General features: G+C 45.3%; 1 protein-coding gene across 2 annotated transcripts in view; it reads right to left on the bottom strand.

The window, feature by feature from the left end:
• Window positions 1-81: 81 nt before the first annotated feature.
• The window catches only part of pcyt1aa (phosphate cytidylyltransferase 1A, choline a), a 32,401-nt gene continuing 15,063 nt past the window's right edge, over window positions 82-17,419 (bottom strand). For both annotated transcript variants that reach the window (XM_069897575.1, XM_069897576.1), the window contains exons 5-9: window positions 16,396-16,547; window positions 14,642-14,720; window positions 9,575-9,717; window positions 7,774-7,962; window positions 82-3,092 (exon numbers count right to left, since the gene is read on the bottom strand). In XM_069897575.1, coding sequence (XP_069753676.1) covers window positions 2,895-3,092; window positions 7,774-7,962; window positions 9,575-9,717; window positions 14,642-14,720; window positions 16,396-16,547 — 761 coding nt within the window. In that variant the 3' untranslated portion in view covers window positions 82-2,894. The remainder of the gene's footprint in view (window positions 3,093-7,773; window positions 7,963-9,574; window positions 9,718-14,641; window positions 14,721-16,395; window positions 16,548-17,419) is intronic.

Genomic DNA, 17,419 nt, shown 5'->3' with positions numbered 1-17,419 from the left:
TGTCCCTAGTCTCCACCAATGAAAATCTCACCAGCAGAGATAATTGGGTTGACACAAGAGTTGGCAGACAAGAGGCAGAACTTCATAACACTGTGGTTTAATCAGACAATCTCCCACTGTTTAACAGCCATTGGTAATTAAAAGTTCAGCATAAAACGCACTGATTAACAACATGCAACTTTTAAAAATTCCTCAACTGAGAGCCAAATCCACATCTGTTGTATTTCAATATATATATTTTTTAAATTAAACTCTTTCCCCACCTCCCACTGAATTGGATAACAAAATGTTCTAGAAGTCTTAACATTTGTAAAAAGATGCACTTTAAAAAACAAATGTGGTTGACATTAAAATGATCCATAAAGATGTCTCAAGAAAGTTTGACCATTGCATAAATTAAACACACAGAACTTCACGCCACATCACCAACGCTTCTCACCCCCCTCCCCACTTAATCGTGAAGAGATGGACTGAACAGTTTGGGACTATTTTCAATATCAACAATGAGAACAACCCCTTCCCACCCTGGTTACAGATGTCTCCATCTCCAGAACCTCAGTAAGGAGGGACTGGGGCACCCTCATTGGCAAATAGGCTGCTCATTGGTTGGGATATGGCACCCCCTTGATTACCAGATTTGTTGGAGAACTCTCAGCCAGTTTCCTTGAACTATCCCATTGTCTAATGCTCCTGTGGTGAGGTCCTTGGCACAGTGACCAGGTGACTCTGGCAGGAACCCACTAAACTCCAGGAGAGTGTTGGACCCTGGGTGCTCGGCGAATAGGCAGCAGGGGATCATCTCTTGGCCACAGTGGCAACCTCCAACAAGCTGGATCGGTGCATTGCCAAAGCTGGGTGCCAGGCCATCATCAGTGGATGGGGAAGTACGGGGAATGGCTGGGGAGGGAAATCTGGGGAAACTCAGGGAGTTGCGAGAGCAGGAATCACAGAGACTGAAGCCCATTACCTGGGACTTTATGGTGGTCTTTCTTTACAACATTGCAACAATACTTCATTGGTCATGAAGTGCTCGGAGACATCCCCCCAGCTGTGGTGGGGGGGGGGGGGTGGTGGGGGAAATTACACTTCTGCTAAAGCACCTTTCGGCACCCCAGACAAGGGGTGGAGTGGACAGCGCTGCAGACTACCTGTACACCACTGCTGCAGGGTACGAGCAAAGAACACAGTGATAACGCAGCTCTGCTGTATTTACAGTGCAGATGTCGTTAAAAATTCTCATTTTAATTAAAAAATATGGTGGTACTTCAACAAAATCCTGAAAAGTCAAAAATAAATATGACCACAGGATAACATCTGCAGAATCCAACGAGTCATGACGGGAGAGCCCACTGGAGGCTGGTGCTAATGCCCTCAGAACTCCAACTTGTCAGGCTAATCACCAACCAATTCCGTTTCACCATCGCAAAACTCTCTGGAGGTTTGAAGATCTCTCAGCATCACAGAGAGAGAGAGATTAAAGCTTCATTTCATACCTTGCAGGTGAGAACAGAAAGGACTGGAAGAAAGACTGCTGCGCACCTGGACAGTGGCTGCCTGCTGTTCATGGGATCGACATTCTAACTCTGTACGTCCAGCCACTTTCCATTTCTGAAGCACGATCGGGGGTCTGGGTGTGTACCGACTGGAGTCCCATCAACTCCGAGTGTAAACACTAGTCCCACCTGCAAACAGCCATAAACAAGTGTGGAAGCAACAGACAGATCCCTCACTTTAACTGCACCATATCATCTTGCAACACATACAGGATATGGAACAGGTTAAGCCGCAGAATTCTTCAGCCCTTCTGATTCATCATGTTTAAAAGCATGGTGGCTTTCTTTATATAGACAAGTGGTACCCAATGAAAAGTGGCGCCTAAGCTACACTGGTGCTTCCTAAGTACAAAAAAGCTTGAGAACTCAAGTGCCAGAGAAGCCTGTAGCTAACATTGTTACAGTGCAGTCACTCAGAGCCTCACTGCTGAGCTGAATCACTGAAAAGAGATCACTGAGGCTGTTTCCAGCCACCTGCAGTCGAACCCATGGAAGGTTCAGATCCAGCCCTGTTGTCTCACCTAGGTGCTGATCTTGGTTATCTGCAGCCCACATTGCATCCTGTCCCCATCTACAGAGTGTGGCTTTGTTCGGGAAGGAATCACAACTGCTCTATGGGAGGGGAGGCATGGCAGCAAATCCCCAACTGGATTGGGTAAAGTTACGGTTCCCTAATCTTTCACCTAGTTTCATCTCACATAGAGGATACACATCTCTGAAAATCTGCCTAATTTGCTCTTTAACCAGCATTTCCCATTGCATCACTTCCACTTATCCCCCATCCTAATTACTCCAGTGTCCTGCAGTCGACTGCTCACTGAAGCATCCCAGAGACAGGGGCTCTGAGGCAGCTCTGTTGAAATCTGGAGCAGGACAATTCAGCTGTCTGTGATAGGCATGGATTGACCACCGTTATCTGATGCAATAGGGCAGGCTGGCAGGTTGTTGGAACCCTCCATACACACAGATAGGCATGAGCTTGGACCTGCAATCCTGACTGCTGAGATGTAGCACAAGGTGTAATACGCAGCTCTTTTACGTTGTGACTTTTTCCAAGGAGCTTTCTTTTTAAATAGTTCAGCATGCTACAAAAAAAACCCAGTTTGCATAACTTTCCAGCTGCTTCCCTGTGGAAAATGATTGGCTTTCAATGTTTTAATTCTCAAGTCTAACTGAAGCCCATTTGTTCAAACCTTCTCCTTGGACAGTGAAGCAAGGCTTGACCCAGTTCTGTAGCCTCCTAGACTACCAGACAGAACTGAGGGCAGGAGTTGGGGAAGTGTTAGAGGAGGGAGTTGGGGGTGTGGGGAAGACTCAGGGGAGGAGGAGAGAGGAGAACCTTCACTCAGTGTCGTCGTCGCTGGTATCATACCCTGTCGCATCCAAGCCTGGTTTGGGCGAGCAAGGTGGAGAGGTCTTGGAGAAAGGCCATCGGAAAGAAGGTGACGGGGAGCGTTCTCGGGTCGGACTGCTGCTTGGACTCTGCTTCGGAGTGATAGCTTGTAGCATTCGACCTTTGCCCTCTTTCAGCATGTGCTTCTGCAGTTTAGAGGAGAAGCAAGAAATAAAATAAACATGATTAAAGATTGCAACTGTTGTGCAGATCTTGGGCATGAATCGCAACAGGTTGACTTGCAGGTGAGGCACATAATCAAGAGGGAACTAATAGATGTGATGTATATAGCTTCCGATAAGGTGCTACATGAGGTTACACAAGACATAAAGGAGATGATTTTGGACAAGGACCACTCCTCACTACATATATCAATGGCTCTGTTGTCGAGGGAGAGAGTTGGGAGCACGAAGTTCCTTGACTTCCATATAAATGATGACCTATAACAGCTCCTCATTAGTCAGGAAAGGGCACCAGTGCCTGTACTTTCTAAGGAAGTTGAGGGAGAAAGGCTATTGGCCACCATCCTAACCATGTTCCCCAGGAACACAGTAGAGAATGTTCTTGCTGGCTGCATCATCGTGTGGTATGGTGGCTGCTGCAAAGCATCAGATTGGAGGTCGATACGGAAGGTGATTAAAACTGCTGAGATCACTGGGTCTCCCTTCCCTCCACTGATGAAATCTACAGGCAGTGGTGCTTAAAGAGGGCCCTTACCATCGAGGCCACAGTATCCATTGGCTGTTTACGCACTGCAGGCGAGCGGTGACCCTTTCACACCTTGGTCCAAATTCCCAGGAATTTGCCCTCCCTGGCAATTTGGGGAGCCCCACCCTCCAACCAATGATTCACAGAGTAAGTTCTCCTCCCTCCCGTCTGTCAGTCACACCCTCCCCCAGCCTCCCGTCACCGCAACCCCCCACACGCTTCAGCACGACACGACAGCGACACAATGCTGGATGAATGGCCGGCTTCGTTTCCCATATCCCCTCATACAGCTGGAACCACTCTGGGAAATCCAGATGCGTGAAGGATTATGGTTAACGAGGACGGCCGTTCATCCAGCACTGTGCTGCCGTGGCGTCGGGCCAAAACGGCCGCTGTTGTCGGGAGGTATGAATCTTTCAATTTTAATCGCCTTTGGACGCAGCATGCAAGCACTGACGTCATGAAGCTTTCCCTGCTTGGCCATTTGCTTTTTCACACCTACGAGGTAGGGCCACGGACCCTTTTAAAATTTCCCGGGAATCTTCATTTTACACTGTGGAGTGAAAAGGCCCTACTGAGACATTACCTTCAAGGAAGAGGTACAGGAGCATTAAAACCAGGACTTCCAGGCTGGGAAACAGCTTCTTCCCACAGGAGGTGAGACTGTTGAACAATCCTGGAAACTCGTAAATTATTTTTATATTTATTTTGGATTGCTATGTAATACATGTCATTTGTGTGTGTGTGTGTGTGTGTGTGTGTGTGTGTGTGTGTGTGTGTGTGTGTGTGTGTGTGTGCGCGCGCGCGTGCGCTGCGCTATGGTCCAGAGATGCAACCTGATGGTTTTCAAAGGTTGTATGTATACAATCAGATCACAATAAAGTTTAACTTGATTAAGATGAAAGTACATGGATTTGGAGGTAACATTTTGGCAGGGATTGGGGACGGACAGAAACAGAGGAGAGAAACAAATAGAGGCAGAAGGGACTGCAGAGTTTAGAATCTAAAGCAAAAAACTAAATGCAGGAGAAACTCAGCCAACCAGACAGTATCCATGTTGGGAGGTGACATCAAAATCTTGTCTCAGGGCAGGAGAGCCAAGTGAACTTAGAATTAGAAGGGGATTAAGTTAATAGTAATAAGTTAAAGTTTGATCCTGTTTTTAAGTTTAAAGAAAATTAAAAACAACTTTCGTTTAAGTAACCATTTGTCTTGGTGAATTTCTATTGCTTCTGGGTTTTGGGGGCCTCTGGGCCCGTAACACTATTTTTGTGATTTCCTGTCGTATTTTAAGTCCACTGGTATATAGCCTCTCCCCTACTTACGACCATCCGTACACAACCAAAAAAAATACTGCATACATAAACTTCTATCATTCAGCCAAAGGATAAAGGAGCAATTATTGTGCAATTTTTGGAAACATTACAACACACTCGATTGCATCAAGACTATCATAGCAGCATGGGTGGATGTGACTAAAAAATGCAGGAATGGAATTTGTAAAACTGTCTCAAACACCACGTACACACATTTAAAGGCTTCAATAAAGAGGATGTGCTTGACAAGATTAAAGAGAAAATGGTGAAACTCGCAAAAACTCTTCAATTAAAAGTCGAAGTGGAAGATGTGGAAGAGTTATTAGATTTTGAATCAAAGGAATTGACCAGCAAAGAGTTAATCGAAATAGAAGAAGAAAGACTTGAAGAGGAGGAAAGAGGAAGTGAAAGAGGAGGAGGAGCCACAGAGGAAGTTCCCTGTAAAGGGGATGGCAAATATGTTTTCACAAGTGAATAAAGCCCTTGCCGATTTGGAAAGCATGGACCAGAATCTGGAAAGATTCACCAAGGTTGATCGACAAACTCAGGAAGCTTTAAATTGGTATCGTCAAATCTACGCTGAAAAAAAAAGCAAACAATCCAAACAAATTTAAGCATGTTCTTAAAACGTGCGACTCCCCCCACAACCTCCTGCCCCTCAACCCACCAAGATAAAAACTGTGACGACCCACAGCCAAGTCTATTTATATATTGACTCGGATAAAAGAATACTGTACAGGTATTCTTCATGCCTTGCTAACATACGTCCTACTTATGTCCATTTCGAGATCCGACCGGTTGGTCAGAACAGAACTCGGACATACGTTGGAGAATGGCTGTATTGCCCACAGAGCCAGCTGTTTTGGTCAGTCCAAGTTTGCCTGGGCATGCACTCAGTGCAGGACCTATGCAAATGTTGCCTCAGACCTGGACATGCTTGGAAGGCATTTAAAGATGTGGTTGAGAATTTTCTTGAGCACCAGCTGATTGAAAACGAGCTTCAAGCAAACAAAACTATGAAGGGCAACACGTCGTTGACAATTCGTTTTCTGCATTTGCACTTGGACGTCCTCCCTGCTGATCTTGGTACAGTCAGTGATGAACATGGTGAAAAGTTTCACCAGGACATTGCGACCATGGAAAAGCACTATCAGGGCAAATGGAATCCATCAATGCTGGCCGACTATTGGGCACTGACACGAGGGGCATCAGATGCTAAGTGCAAACAAAAATCAACTTCAAAACATTTTTAGGTCAATTGAACTAACGCCATGTGTCAGCATCTTTCTGCAATTAAACATGCTAAATTCAATAAAAGTTAGTTTAATGTTTTTCTAATTTCCTACTTGATACAGCAAATTTGAAACGATCTTTGTGTTCAACTTGAAGCAAACCTTTTGAAAAAAATTTGTTATCCAGTGTTAGTGGAAGCAGGTGAGGAAGGGTTGATTGGCAGTCAGGTAGGGGAGAGAAGGATGGAGATGGCGACAGGGGCTGGGAGCTGAAGAATGAAGACAGGCGCAGAAGATGCAATCTATTAAGTAAGAAAGGTGATGATTGGAACCAGATGAGGGAGGGATGATGGGCAGATGGGAACAGTGGGGGTGGGTGGCTTTGGAAAATGAAGTGTTGGACTTGAATGTAATGCGATTCGAGTACAACAGGGACATTTAAATGACTCCTTATGCACATGGATGCAAGAAAAAAAGGTTATGGGTGTGAGGTAGGGAAGTTTAGTTTATTGAGTAGCTTTGCATAGGTCAGCACCACATGGTGCGGCAAAGGGCCTGCACTGTGCTGTAATGTTCCATGTTCTAGGACAGTGAATCTCAGCCTTTTTCCCCCCCCCCCCACTCACATACCACCTTAAGTAATCCCTTGCAGAGCACCAATGGCATAGGTGTTTTGTGGGTAGCAAGGGATTTCTAAGATGGTATGTGAGTGGGGAGAAAATGGTTGAGAACCACTGCAACAGTCCAAAAATAAGACATCTTACTGAAGTTATAGAAAATAGAACACTAGAGCACAGTACAGGTCCTTCGGCCCTCAATGTTGTGCCAAGCCATATATTCCTTAAAAAAAAGTACTAAACCCTCCCTACCCACAACGCTCTACTTTTCTTCCATCCATGTCCCTGTCTAAGAGTCTCTTAAATGCCCCTAATGTTTCAGCCTCCACCACCACTTCTGGCAAGGAATTCCAGGCCCCCCCACAGCTCTGTAAAAAGACTTACCCCTGATGTCTCCCTTAATCTTCCCTCCCTTCTCTTTGTACATACGTCATCTCGGTTTGCTGTTCCTGCCCTAGGAAGAAGGCGCTGGTTGTCCACCCTATCTATGCCTCTCAGAATCTTGCAGACCTCTATTAGGTCATGGTATTAGTTGAGATATCACCATGTCACCATATCTGAAGCGTTATGTACATATCCGATCTCTGAAATAAGGAAGGATATATTCAATGAGGAGAGATAAAGCGGTCTGGGTCTACGAGTTTGTCCGAATTAGGCACAAATGTGTTGAAGCATACAAAACTCTTTACAGGGTTTGACATGGGTGCAGCATCTAGAACAAGGGCCAGTCATAAATTCAGGAGCTGATCATTTAGGTCAAGGATTTGGGAAACCTGCAAGTTCTGTGGTGGTTCAATGAGAATATTCGAAGTAATGACTGGTAGAATTTTGGACAGTGGGTAATCAAGGGACGTAGAGTTAGTGCAAGTAAGAGGGAAAGAACAGACACGCAGAGCAGGTGAGAGGGGCCTACTCCTGCTTCTATTTACATTCTGTTTGATATCAGGTGCTCACCAAGGCTCCCTCAGGGCCAAACATCTCCAAAAAGTTTCCGATGAATTCCCTCGACTTCTCCTCCCACTTCTGAATCAGGTCAATGCTCTTCTCCTCAACCTTCTGGACAAACTCCTTCGACTTTTCCTCCACGTCCTTAACTTTCTGTTTGACTTTATCCACGCGCTCCTGCAGGTTGTACTTCTTTTCCTGGAAGATGAGAGCGCACGAGAGGCAGTGAGTGGGAGGGGTGCTGGAATCTGGGGCAAAAAAACAAGCAGTTGTAGGGTCTCAGCAGGACATAATATATTGAGATGTAGGAGCAATATTAGGCCACTCTGCCCATCAAGTCTGTTTCACCATTCAATTCATGACTGATAATTAATTTAGATACAGCACAGTAACAGGCCCTTCAGGCCTACAAGCCTGTGCCACACAAATATACCCATGTGACCAATTAACCTACTAACCCTACGTCTTTGGAACATGGAAGGTAACAGGAACACTTGGAGGAAACCTAAACAGACACAGATTTAACATACTCCTGATAGACAACAGCGGGTTAGAACCCAGGTCACTGGCTGTTTTTTCTTTCAATTCTGTTCTCCCCATGCCTTTTGATGCCTTTACTAACCTATCAGCCTTTAAGTCTACCCAAGTCTACTTGGTCTCCACAGCTGTCTCCGGCAACAAATTCCACAGATTGAGATAAAATTAGGGATAAGGGTGAAAGGGGAAAAGTTTAGGGGAACATTAGGGGAAACATCTTCATAAAGTGGTGGGGGTGCGAAACGAGTGGTGAAAGTGGGTTCAATTTTAACATTGAAGAAAATTAGGACAGGTATGTGGATGGGAGGGGGATGGAGGACTATGGACAGGGTGCAGGCAGTGAGACTAGGCAGAAAAATGGTTCAGACAAGCTAGAAGGGCTGAATGGCCTGTTTCTGTGCTGTAATGTTCTATTATTCAATACCCTCTGGGTGAAGAAACTTCTCCTTGTCTCTGTTCTAAATGGACATCTTTTTATTCTGAGGTTGTGCCCTCTGGTCCCAGATTCTCCCACTGATGGAGATATGTTCTCCAGGTCCAGTCTTTCAATATTCAGTATGTCTTGATCAGAATCCATTCCTCCATCCTTCCAAACTTCAGAGAGTACGGGCCCCAGAACCATCAAACGCCCTCCATACATTTACCCCAGGATCATTCTCTGGATCTTCTCCAACTCTAGGACATCCTTCCTTAGATATGGGGTCCCAAAAACTGCTCATACTGCTCCAAACATGGTCTTACCAAAGCTTTGCAAGGTGTCAGCATTATATTCCAGTCAGGCAGCATTTACGGAAGCAAAGGGAGGGTCAGCATTTTGGGTTGACACCCTCCATTGTGACTAATCGCAGAGCAGCAGGGGTGTTTCTTGCATTGTCCCATTTCCTCAAGCAATTCTTCACTGCTCTAGTAGCAGCACATAGACAGGGGAGGGTACAGTGCAAGTTTCCAAGCCAGAATGTGCAATGTCCAGAATGGACATTCATGTGAGGAAAGGCAAAGGAGTGTGTGGGGGAGTGCATGAGATGCACAGACCAGGTGGGGCAGGGAGAGTGGAAGGAGGATGCACATTGGTTCTTCACTCTCCCATTATTGGTCTGGGCGGTAAATATAGAAACAGGCCTTCTGCCCATCTTGGTCCTTTCGCCCAATCAATGATAAACAAACCATTGAACAAGTCAGATGTCCTACTGATGTCTCTCAGTGTTTGTGCAGTGCTGGAAGCATTCTAATCGCTCCTCCCCTCATCCCATTACTCATCACCACCAATACATACGTTTATAAAGCTGACGTTCAGCTCCTTGGCAGTATAACCCCGCTGAAGGTTCCTCCGGGCGTACACATCATAGTCACGTACGATTCTGGTGATGATGTCAGATGTGGAGATCCCTTCCGTTCTCTGCGTTGGAGCAAACATGCCTGCAAGCCACACACAGTAGAGAGGCAGTTACAGCTTCAACGAGGTTTAAAACATTCTCTTCATTCATCAGAATGAATGATCTTCAACTTCAACCAAGCACTGGTGTTAACAGCCAACTTCTGATGAAAGATTATCCAAAACCATTAACATTTCTTTCTCTGCAGATGCTTCCTGGTGCGCTTAGCACTTTCAGGACTCTCTGTGGCTAAGTAAATTAAGTACAGTCACCTTTATAATTCTGAAAACATAGCAGAAAATGTGCAGACAGCAAGATTTCGCGGGAAACAAACGCTATAATGACCAGAGAATCCTGGAGCAAAACTGGAGGGACTCATCAGGAATCATCTGTGAGTAGAAATGAATCAACAATTGTTGAGGTTGAAATTCCTCTCGACACTAAAGTCGGAAGCGATAGATATCCAAAGTCATCAAAATCTCTTGCAAATTTCTACAGGTGGAGAGCATTCTGAACGGTTGTATCACTGTCTGGTACGGAGGCACCAATGCACAGGACAGGAAAAGACTACAGAGAGCTGTGAACTTGGCCATTGTCATCTTGGGCATCAATCTTCACTCCATCGAGGACATCTACAAGAAAGCAGCCTCTAACCTCAAGGATCCTCACTACCCAGGCCATGCCCTCTTCTCACTGCTACCATCAGGAAGGAGGTATAGGATGAACACCCAATGGTACAAAAACAGCTTCTTCCCCTCCTCCATCAGACATGACCTCACTTTCTCTTCACCTTGCAGATTTATTTATTTAAAAAAAATGTAATTTATAGCAGTATTTACACCTGTAATAGTGCCAAACAATGTATTTTGTGACACGTTCATAACAATAAATTCTGTTTCTGATATCAAATAGATAAAGGGAAAAAGTGGGGCAGGAAGCTGGGGAGGGGTTTCGAGTGAGTGATAGGTACTGGGCGAAGTGGAGAGACGTAGAGACAGAGGATTTTTCAGACCTATTTGAAAAGGACAATGAACTGTGGATTTAGTTTTACTCAAAAGATAGCGGCCCTCACACTGCAGTGCTGAACCCTCAGCCTTAATCAACACAAGTCTCTGGAATGTAACAAACTTCTGACCTTTAGACTCTGCAACACGAGCATGGCTGAATATTCTCTGTAGGGGAGTGGAGCCAAGGATCGCTTGCTCCAGCTACAGAATAATATTAATCAGTGATGAATCAGAAGACTTAAAGGATGAACAGAGAGGCATGTGCTAACAGTTTTGTCTGAAGGGTCGACACAGTTAGGTAGTGGATGATTAGGCCAGCAGGGAAGTCACCTGCCAAAATGACACAGCCGGATGTTGTGTCCACCCTCCCATCGTGGTGGAAGATTTCCAATTGCCACAGTTAGAAACAAGCAAGTGAGGAAGCAGAATGACTTTGTGGTGGGGTCAACCTGCTGATAGGGTTATCACTGTATCTAAGGGTTAAGCCCACAAATAACCTGCTTCTCCGCCCTTGTGTTCTGTGTAAGATTGACATTCCCCAGATCATTATATTCCTGTGACAGGAGTGCATTGGGCACATACATCACATGATCACAACTGGGTCATAACAGGCAAATTCATGCAGAAGCCTCCATGGTGTATTGTGGAGTCGAAATTGGTCAGAAAATATTCCACAGCAAACAAAGAAATTACAGAATGGCAGCAAAATTTAATTTGGAAACACCTGCCATTGATCTTTGTCCTTCACGTTAGTAATCTTTCTGCTGGATCACGTACAGAGGTTGATGGGATAACAAAATTTCAAAGCTTAAAATTTGAATTGTGGTAATTTAATTTATACTATGGTTGTTTCTGCATCTCATGTACCTGAGTGGCTGCAGCAAGCAAGAATTTTGGCAAAACCGTTCATTGTATCAAAACCAGAGAACGTGAGTTAAGGGTGAAACGGGAAAAGTTTAGGGGGAACTTGAGGGGAAACTTCTTCACATAGAGAGTGGTGGAGGTGTGGAATGAGCTGCCAGCTGAGGTGGTGAATACAGGCTCAATTTTAACATTTAAGAGGAATTTGGGCAGGTACATGGATGGGAGAGGGATGGAAGGATATGGACTGGGTGCAGGTCAGTGGGTCGAGGCAACAAAAATAATGGTTTGGCTCAGACTAGAACAGCTGAAGCAGCCTGTTTCTGTGCTGTAATGTTCTATGTATAGGACGAACTTTCATAACCTGATTTGGGCAGCAAGTTAAAAAATACCATTCAGACACCACAATATGTTGCAGGTATCTGTTGACTACCTGCTTCTAGTAAAAACACAGAAATGCTGGAGGAACTCAGCAGGTCTTGCAGTGTCCATAGGAGGTGAAGATATTTAAATTTAAATCAGACACACAGCACAGTAATTGGTCCTTCCGGCCCACTGGCCTCTACCCCCCCCCCCCCAATACCCCAATTAGCCTATAAATTCTGTCTTTTGTTTTGTGTACTGAAGTAGGTAACAGAATGTTCCCCTTGTCTCTCACTAGAGTTGTTGCTGGATGCTCAAGATCAGAAACCAAAGAAGCTCAGAACATCAGACAAACTTCCCTCCCCTCCACGGACTCCATCGACATCTACTGCTGCCTGGGAAAGGCAGCTGAAGCATTGAAGGACCCATCACACCTCGGACACACTCTCTCCTCCCATCAGGGTGAAGGCTCAAGAATTTGAAAGCACGCAGCAAAAAGGGTTAAAGACAGTTTCTTCCCCGCAACCATCAGGCTCCTGAATAATTATCAATTGGCTGCATAATTAGTTGGGAGAGGTGGCAGTTCCTATGTTCTGCCTCCTACGTTACTGATATTTCTCCATGAACAGTTTGCTTCTAATTTTAAACTTGTGTTTCATTATGTATAAGGGGAAATACTTGTTATTAAGTCACCAAATCCTTTAATCATCTTAAATATCCATATGACTGGAACCAAAATGACAAAGCAATATAACAAGACAGTGACCAAGAAATGTTAAATCTGCTCCCAACCATATTGCCCTCCACATTGAATTGAATTCCACATTTCCCTTCCCACTGTAACACTGGTCATCTCATGCAGGTGTCATGGTTAGCATAGTCGGAAGCCCAACATTATTACAGTGCCAGCAACTTGGGTTCGGATCTGGAGCTGTTTGTACGGAGTTTGTACATTCTCCCTGCGTCTGTGTGGGTTTCCTCCGGGCCCTCTGGTTTCCTCCCACCATTCAAAAATGTACCGGGGTGGTAGGTTAATTGGGTGGCCTGGGCTTGTGGGCTGGAAGGGCCTGTTACCATGCTACATGTCCAAATTTAAATTAAATTAAAATCTTAATTTGTATTCAAACAGGGAGGGTTTAAATTGCTTTGACAGGAGAATGGACACAAGTTAGAGGTATGGTTGGGTTAGCGGGTGGAAGATTGGGATGGAGAAATACAAAGAGAACAAAATTTAGTTAGTGTATAGTCAGACAGAGCAGGCATGGGTGTGATAAGGTACGTGAGAGGAAGGGAAGACGAAACTGCTACTACAGGTACACGATCCTTTATCCAGACATCTAAAATCCGGAAAGCTCCAAAATCTGGAAAGTGGGGACCGACGTTTGGGGGAAGGAGGCCGAGGGAGGCGGCCAAGGAACCGGTAGTCGGGGGAGACTGCAGGGCGGCCAAGGGACTGGCCGTCGGGGGAGGCGGCCGGGAGAGACTGCAGGGCGGCTGAGGGACTGGTGGTCAGGGAGACGGCTGAGGGACCGCGGTTGGGGGAGACTGCCGGGTGGTTGGGGAAGGTGGGCAGGGGAGGAGACTCGAGGGACCGGCAGTCGGGGAGGTGGCCGAGGGACCGGTGGCCAAGCGACCACAGTCGGGGGAGGAGGCTGGGCAACTGGAAGAGGGTGGGGGTGGATATGGCAGCTCAATTCGAGTGGGCTTTCCGAAATCCAGAAAAATCCGAAATTCGGAACACAGTGTCCCCCAAGGGTTCCGGATAAAGGATCGTGTACCTGTATAATGAAAGGAATCTCACGAGTAGGCCATATGAACTGACAAGTACACAGGAGTATGAGATGGTGGCCATCACAAAGCTGGAAGAAGGGCAGGACTGGAAACTCAAATTCCTGGGTGTAGAACATTCAGGTGAGATGGGGAGAGATGCAAGAGGAGGGGAGATTGCAACATTAATGCATTTATGCAGGGATGACTGAGAATATTCCAGAAAGTTCTTCAGTTTGGATGGAGCTGAGGAGCAAATATGGGTGATCACTTTATAATAGTTTTACCACATATCTCCCGATGATATTGGAGCAAGAGGGAACAGGTGTATCGGAAAATCACAGAGAGGTTTATCAATAACAGATTTCAACTTCCCCCAATATTTAACTGAGAACAAACAAGAAAATGTGCAGATGCAATGCCCAAATCTGCTAGAGAAACTCAGCAGGTCACACAGCATCGATAGGAAGGGTGAATGGGACCACTTGGGGGACGAATGACAGAGGATAGAATTTTTGAAGTTGTGACCAGGGTGACCTTCTCGAGGCAGCGCCTTAAATAGGAGAGGAAGCAGAGAATGCTGCCAAGAAGGGACAGGGGCTTTGGCCGGGGGGAGGGGGGTGGGTAGAGGTAAACAAAGTTATGAGGCAAATGTAGGGTGTAGTAGGAATTTGTTGTAGCAGACTTTTCTAAATTTTAAGAGCATAGATTTAAGGTGAGGGACAGATGGATTTTGAGGAAAAATTTCTTCACCCAGAGAAAGGTGGGAATCTTGGACACATTGCCAAGGAGATGGTGGAGACAGAGATACTCAAACTTTTAAATTCGTAGATGAACACTTGAATTGCCAAGTGGTGCAAACAGGATTAGTACAGACGAGAGAGAACTTGTCCACAGTGAGACAAAGGATCTATTTCTGTGACTGTAAATCTAAGACAGGAGGCACTTCTCTCCCCACCACACACCTACCTGCTTCTTTAATGTGTCTGTAAACATCATCGCTTCCTGCAGAGGAATACGGGATATCATCGTGAGCTACAAAGTCAATCTGTAACAGAAAGAAATCTTCAAACACCTGACATTAAAACAATAATTCTTAAGAGCATTTCTTGGACATCTGAATAATCAACACACATGCACTACCCAGACCTCTAGTTCTGGATGTCAGCCTCTGCCCCACCAGTGCACCAATATCCTAACTTGCCACGAACTGTGTTGGCATTTGATTGAAGTGACGTCTGACCAGCCACAGCATTAAACAGCCTGAGGTTCACTGACATTGAGGCAGCACTTGGCCAAGTGTAGCACCAAGTATCATAGACTTGCATCTGGGGCTTGGGTGGCCAACGGATAGAACAAGACTCTGTGCGGCTGCAGAGGGTGTGGGAGCGGCTGGAGGCGAATCCACAGACACTTCAATGATCTGAAGGGACTCTCATTTGCTTCTCTTTCTCTTGTACTGTAAGGGGTGTCAAGCAATTTCTTATAATATTACTTGACCATGTTCTGTACTATGACATGACAATAAAGGAATCTTGTATATGCCACTCTATGGAATCCTATCCAGAAAGGAGATGATTGAGATTGCTGATAAACAATCTTCCCAGTCCTAAATTGGCTATAGTACACCTATTTCATCAATAACTTCCCCAAAACCAGGATTATATTGGAAAATGACCCAGAAACAAGGCATATGTTCAAATCACCTTCTATCCCTTTGCTACCTCCATGCATTATCACCCCTTCACTTAACATTAAACAGAAAATAATGTCAACAAGATCCAGGCATGAAATAAGAAAAGCAACAAGTGATGGTAGTTTTGAGTTCCAAAGGCCCCAAGATTATTGATGTTTCCCAAACACAAACCAACCACATTCCAAAAACCTGGGAAAAACCTTGTAATGTACATGTGATTGAATCAATGCTCCATACTTCTACAGTGGTCGAACCTCTGCATTTGGTCTTGCAGATATGGCCGCCTCTCCATTGGCAAGACCAAGCACAGGCAAGGCAATCACTTTGTGGGGGCTAAAAAACACACAGAAACTCAACAGGTCTCGCAGCGTCCATTGGAGGTAACAACATATAACTGACGTTCGGGCCTGAGCCCTTCTTCAAGGGCTGAGACCATCTTTACCTTCTATGGATACTGCAAGACCTGCTGAGTTCCTCCAGCATTTCAGTGTTTCCTCTGCAATCACAGCATCTGCAGGCTTTCGTGTTTTGATCACTTAGAGAAGCATCAGTGTTCTGTCCACAATGACAATCCTGAGCTTACGGTCGCAGGCCACTTCAACTCCACCTCCTATTCCCACACAGACTTTCTCGCCCTCTGTCTTCTCCACTGCTATTCTGAGCCCCAACACAAACTAGAGAAACAACATCTGTAATTCCACTTGGGTAGTCTACAGCTCGATGGAATTAACCAATTTCAGGTAACCCTCACCTGCGTTCCGCCCACCCCATATCTGGTCCCCCCATTTTGGTCCCTTCACTGTACATTGTTATATTCATTTATATTTACGCCACCATTTGACTCAATAGGTTTGGATAAAAGCTGAGATCCCAGCAATAATTTGTGCTTGTGAAAGAGTTCCAAATTTCTATCATTTTCTGCATCGTTTAAATATTTTTAGAAGCTGTGCCCAGCCTAAATAGCAGAAATTATTTCTCTTGGTCAGGACACGACAGGTTGGTGGGGGCTGCAAATAAACCAACTTACCCTGTGCTTTTCGAGGAACTTGGATGACAGAGACCAGGGTGCATTTCGGACAACCTCATCGACATAGCGGCAATGTCTGACTGCGTCATACCTCTCTTCCTCGTTCATCACAGTAAACCCTTTGAATTGGTGGGTCAGGTCATCGTTGCATACTACAAGGACAAGCAGGCATTGTGTTACTCACCTCAGCACACCAACTAGACTGAACCCCATCCCAATTTGCACAACATTCATTCAGTCTAAGATTCAGGGAGTATTATAAGCCCACGACCCCATGCCTACCATCAACCACCCATTTACACTATCCCTACATTTGGGAAACAAGGTAAGCATAGCTGTTACAGCACATGCATTTGGGATCAGGGTTCGAATCCCGCGCTGTCTGTAAGGAGTTTGTACATTCTCCCTGTGTCTGCGTGGGCTTTCCCCAGGAGCTCCGGTTTCCTCCCACCCTTCAAAACGAACTGAGGGCTGTAAGTCAATTGGGTATAATTGGGCAGAGCCAAAAGGGCCTGTTACCATGTTGTAGGTCTAAATTTAAATTTACATTAATCTTTTTTTAAAATTCTCCCCACTCACCTACACATTCAGGACAAGTAACAGTGGTCAATTCACCTACCATGTCCAAGGCTATGGGAGGAAACTGGAGCACTCAGAAGAAATCATAGAGAGAACATGCAAACTCCACACAGGCAGTGCACAGTGCATTGCTTAAATAGGACTCAAAGAATTACTGAGGATGCTTTCCAACAACCACACAGTATCTTTGACCCACTACCATCAGGAAGGAGGTACAGGAGCATCAAAATCAGGACGTCAGGCTGGGAAGGATCTTCTTCGCGCAGGCTGCAAGATTAATGATCAATATCCTATAAATGACTTAGTCGATCCAAATATTTTAAATGATATCTTTATGTATATATGAAATGATTATGTGCTGTGCATTGTGTGTGCACCACAACGCCTTTTCGTCTGGTTGTAATGTAGGGATAGGGTTACTCCACAAACAAAAATGTGCATGTAT

This window comes from Narcine bancroftii, chromosome 9, assembly GCF_036971445.1.
Source record: "Narcine bancroftii isolate sNarBan1 chromosome 9, sNarBan1.hap1, whole genome shotgun sequence".
In the NCBI taxonomy this organism is placed as follows: domain Eukaryota; kingdom Metazoa; phylum Chordata; class Chondrichthyes; order Torpediniformes; family Narcinidae; genus Narcine; species Narcine bancroftii.
Note: the sequence above shows the minus strand (reverse complement) of the source record. Positions and strands in the feature narration are given on the sequence as shown.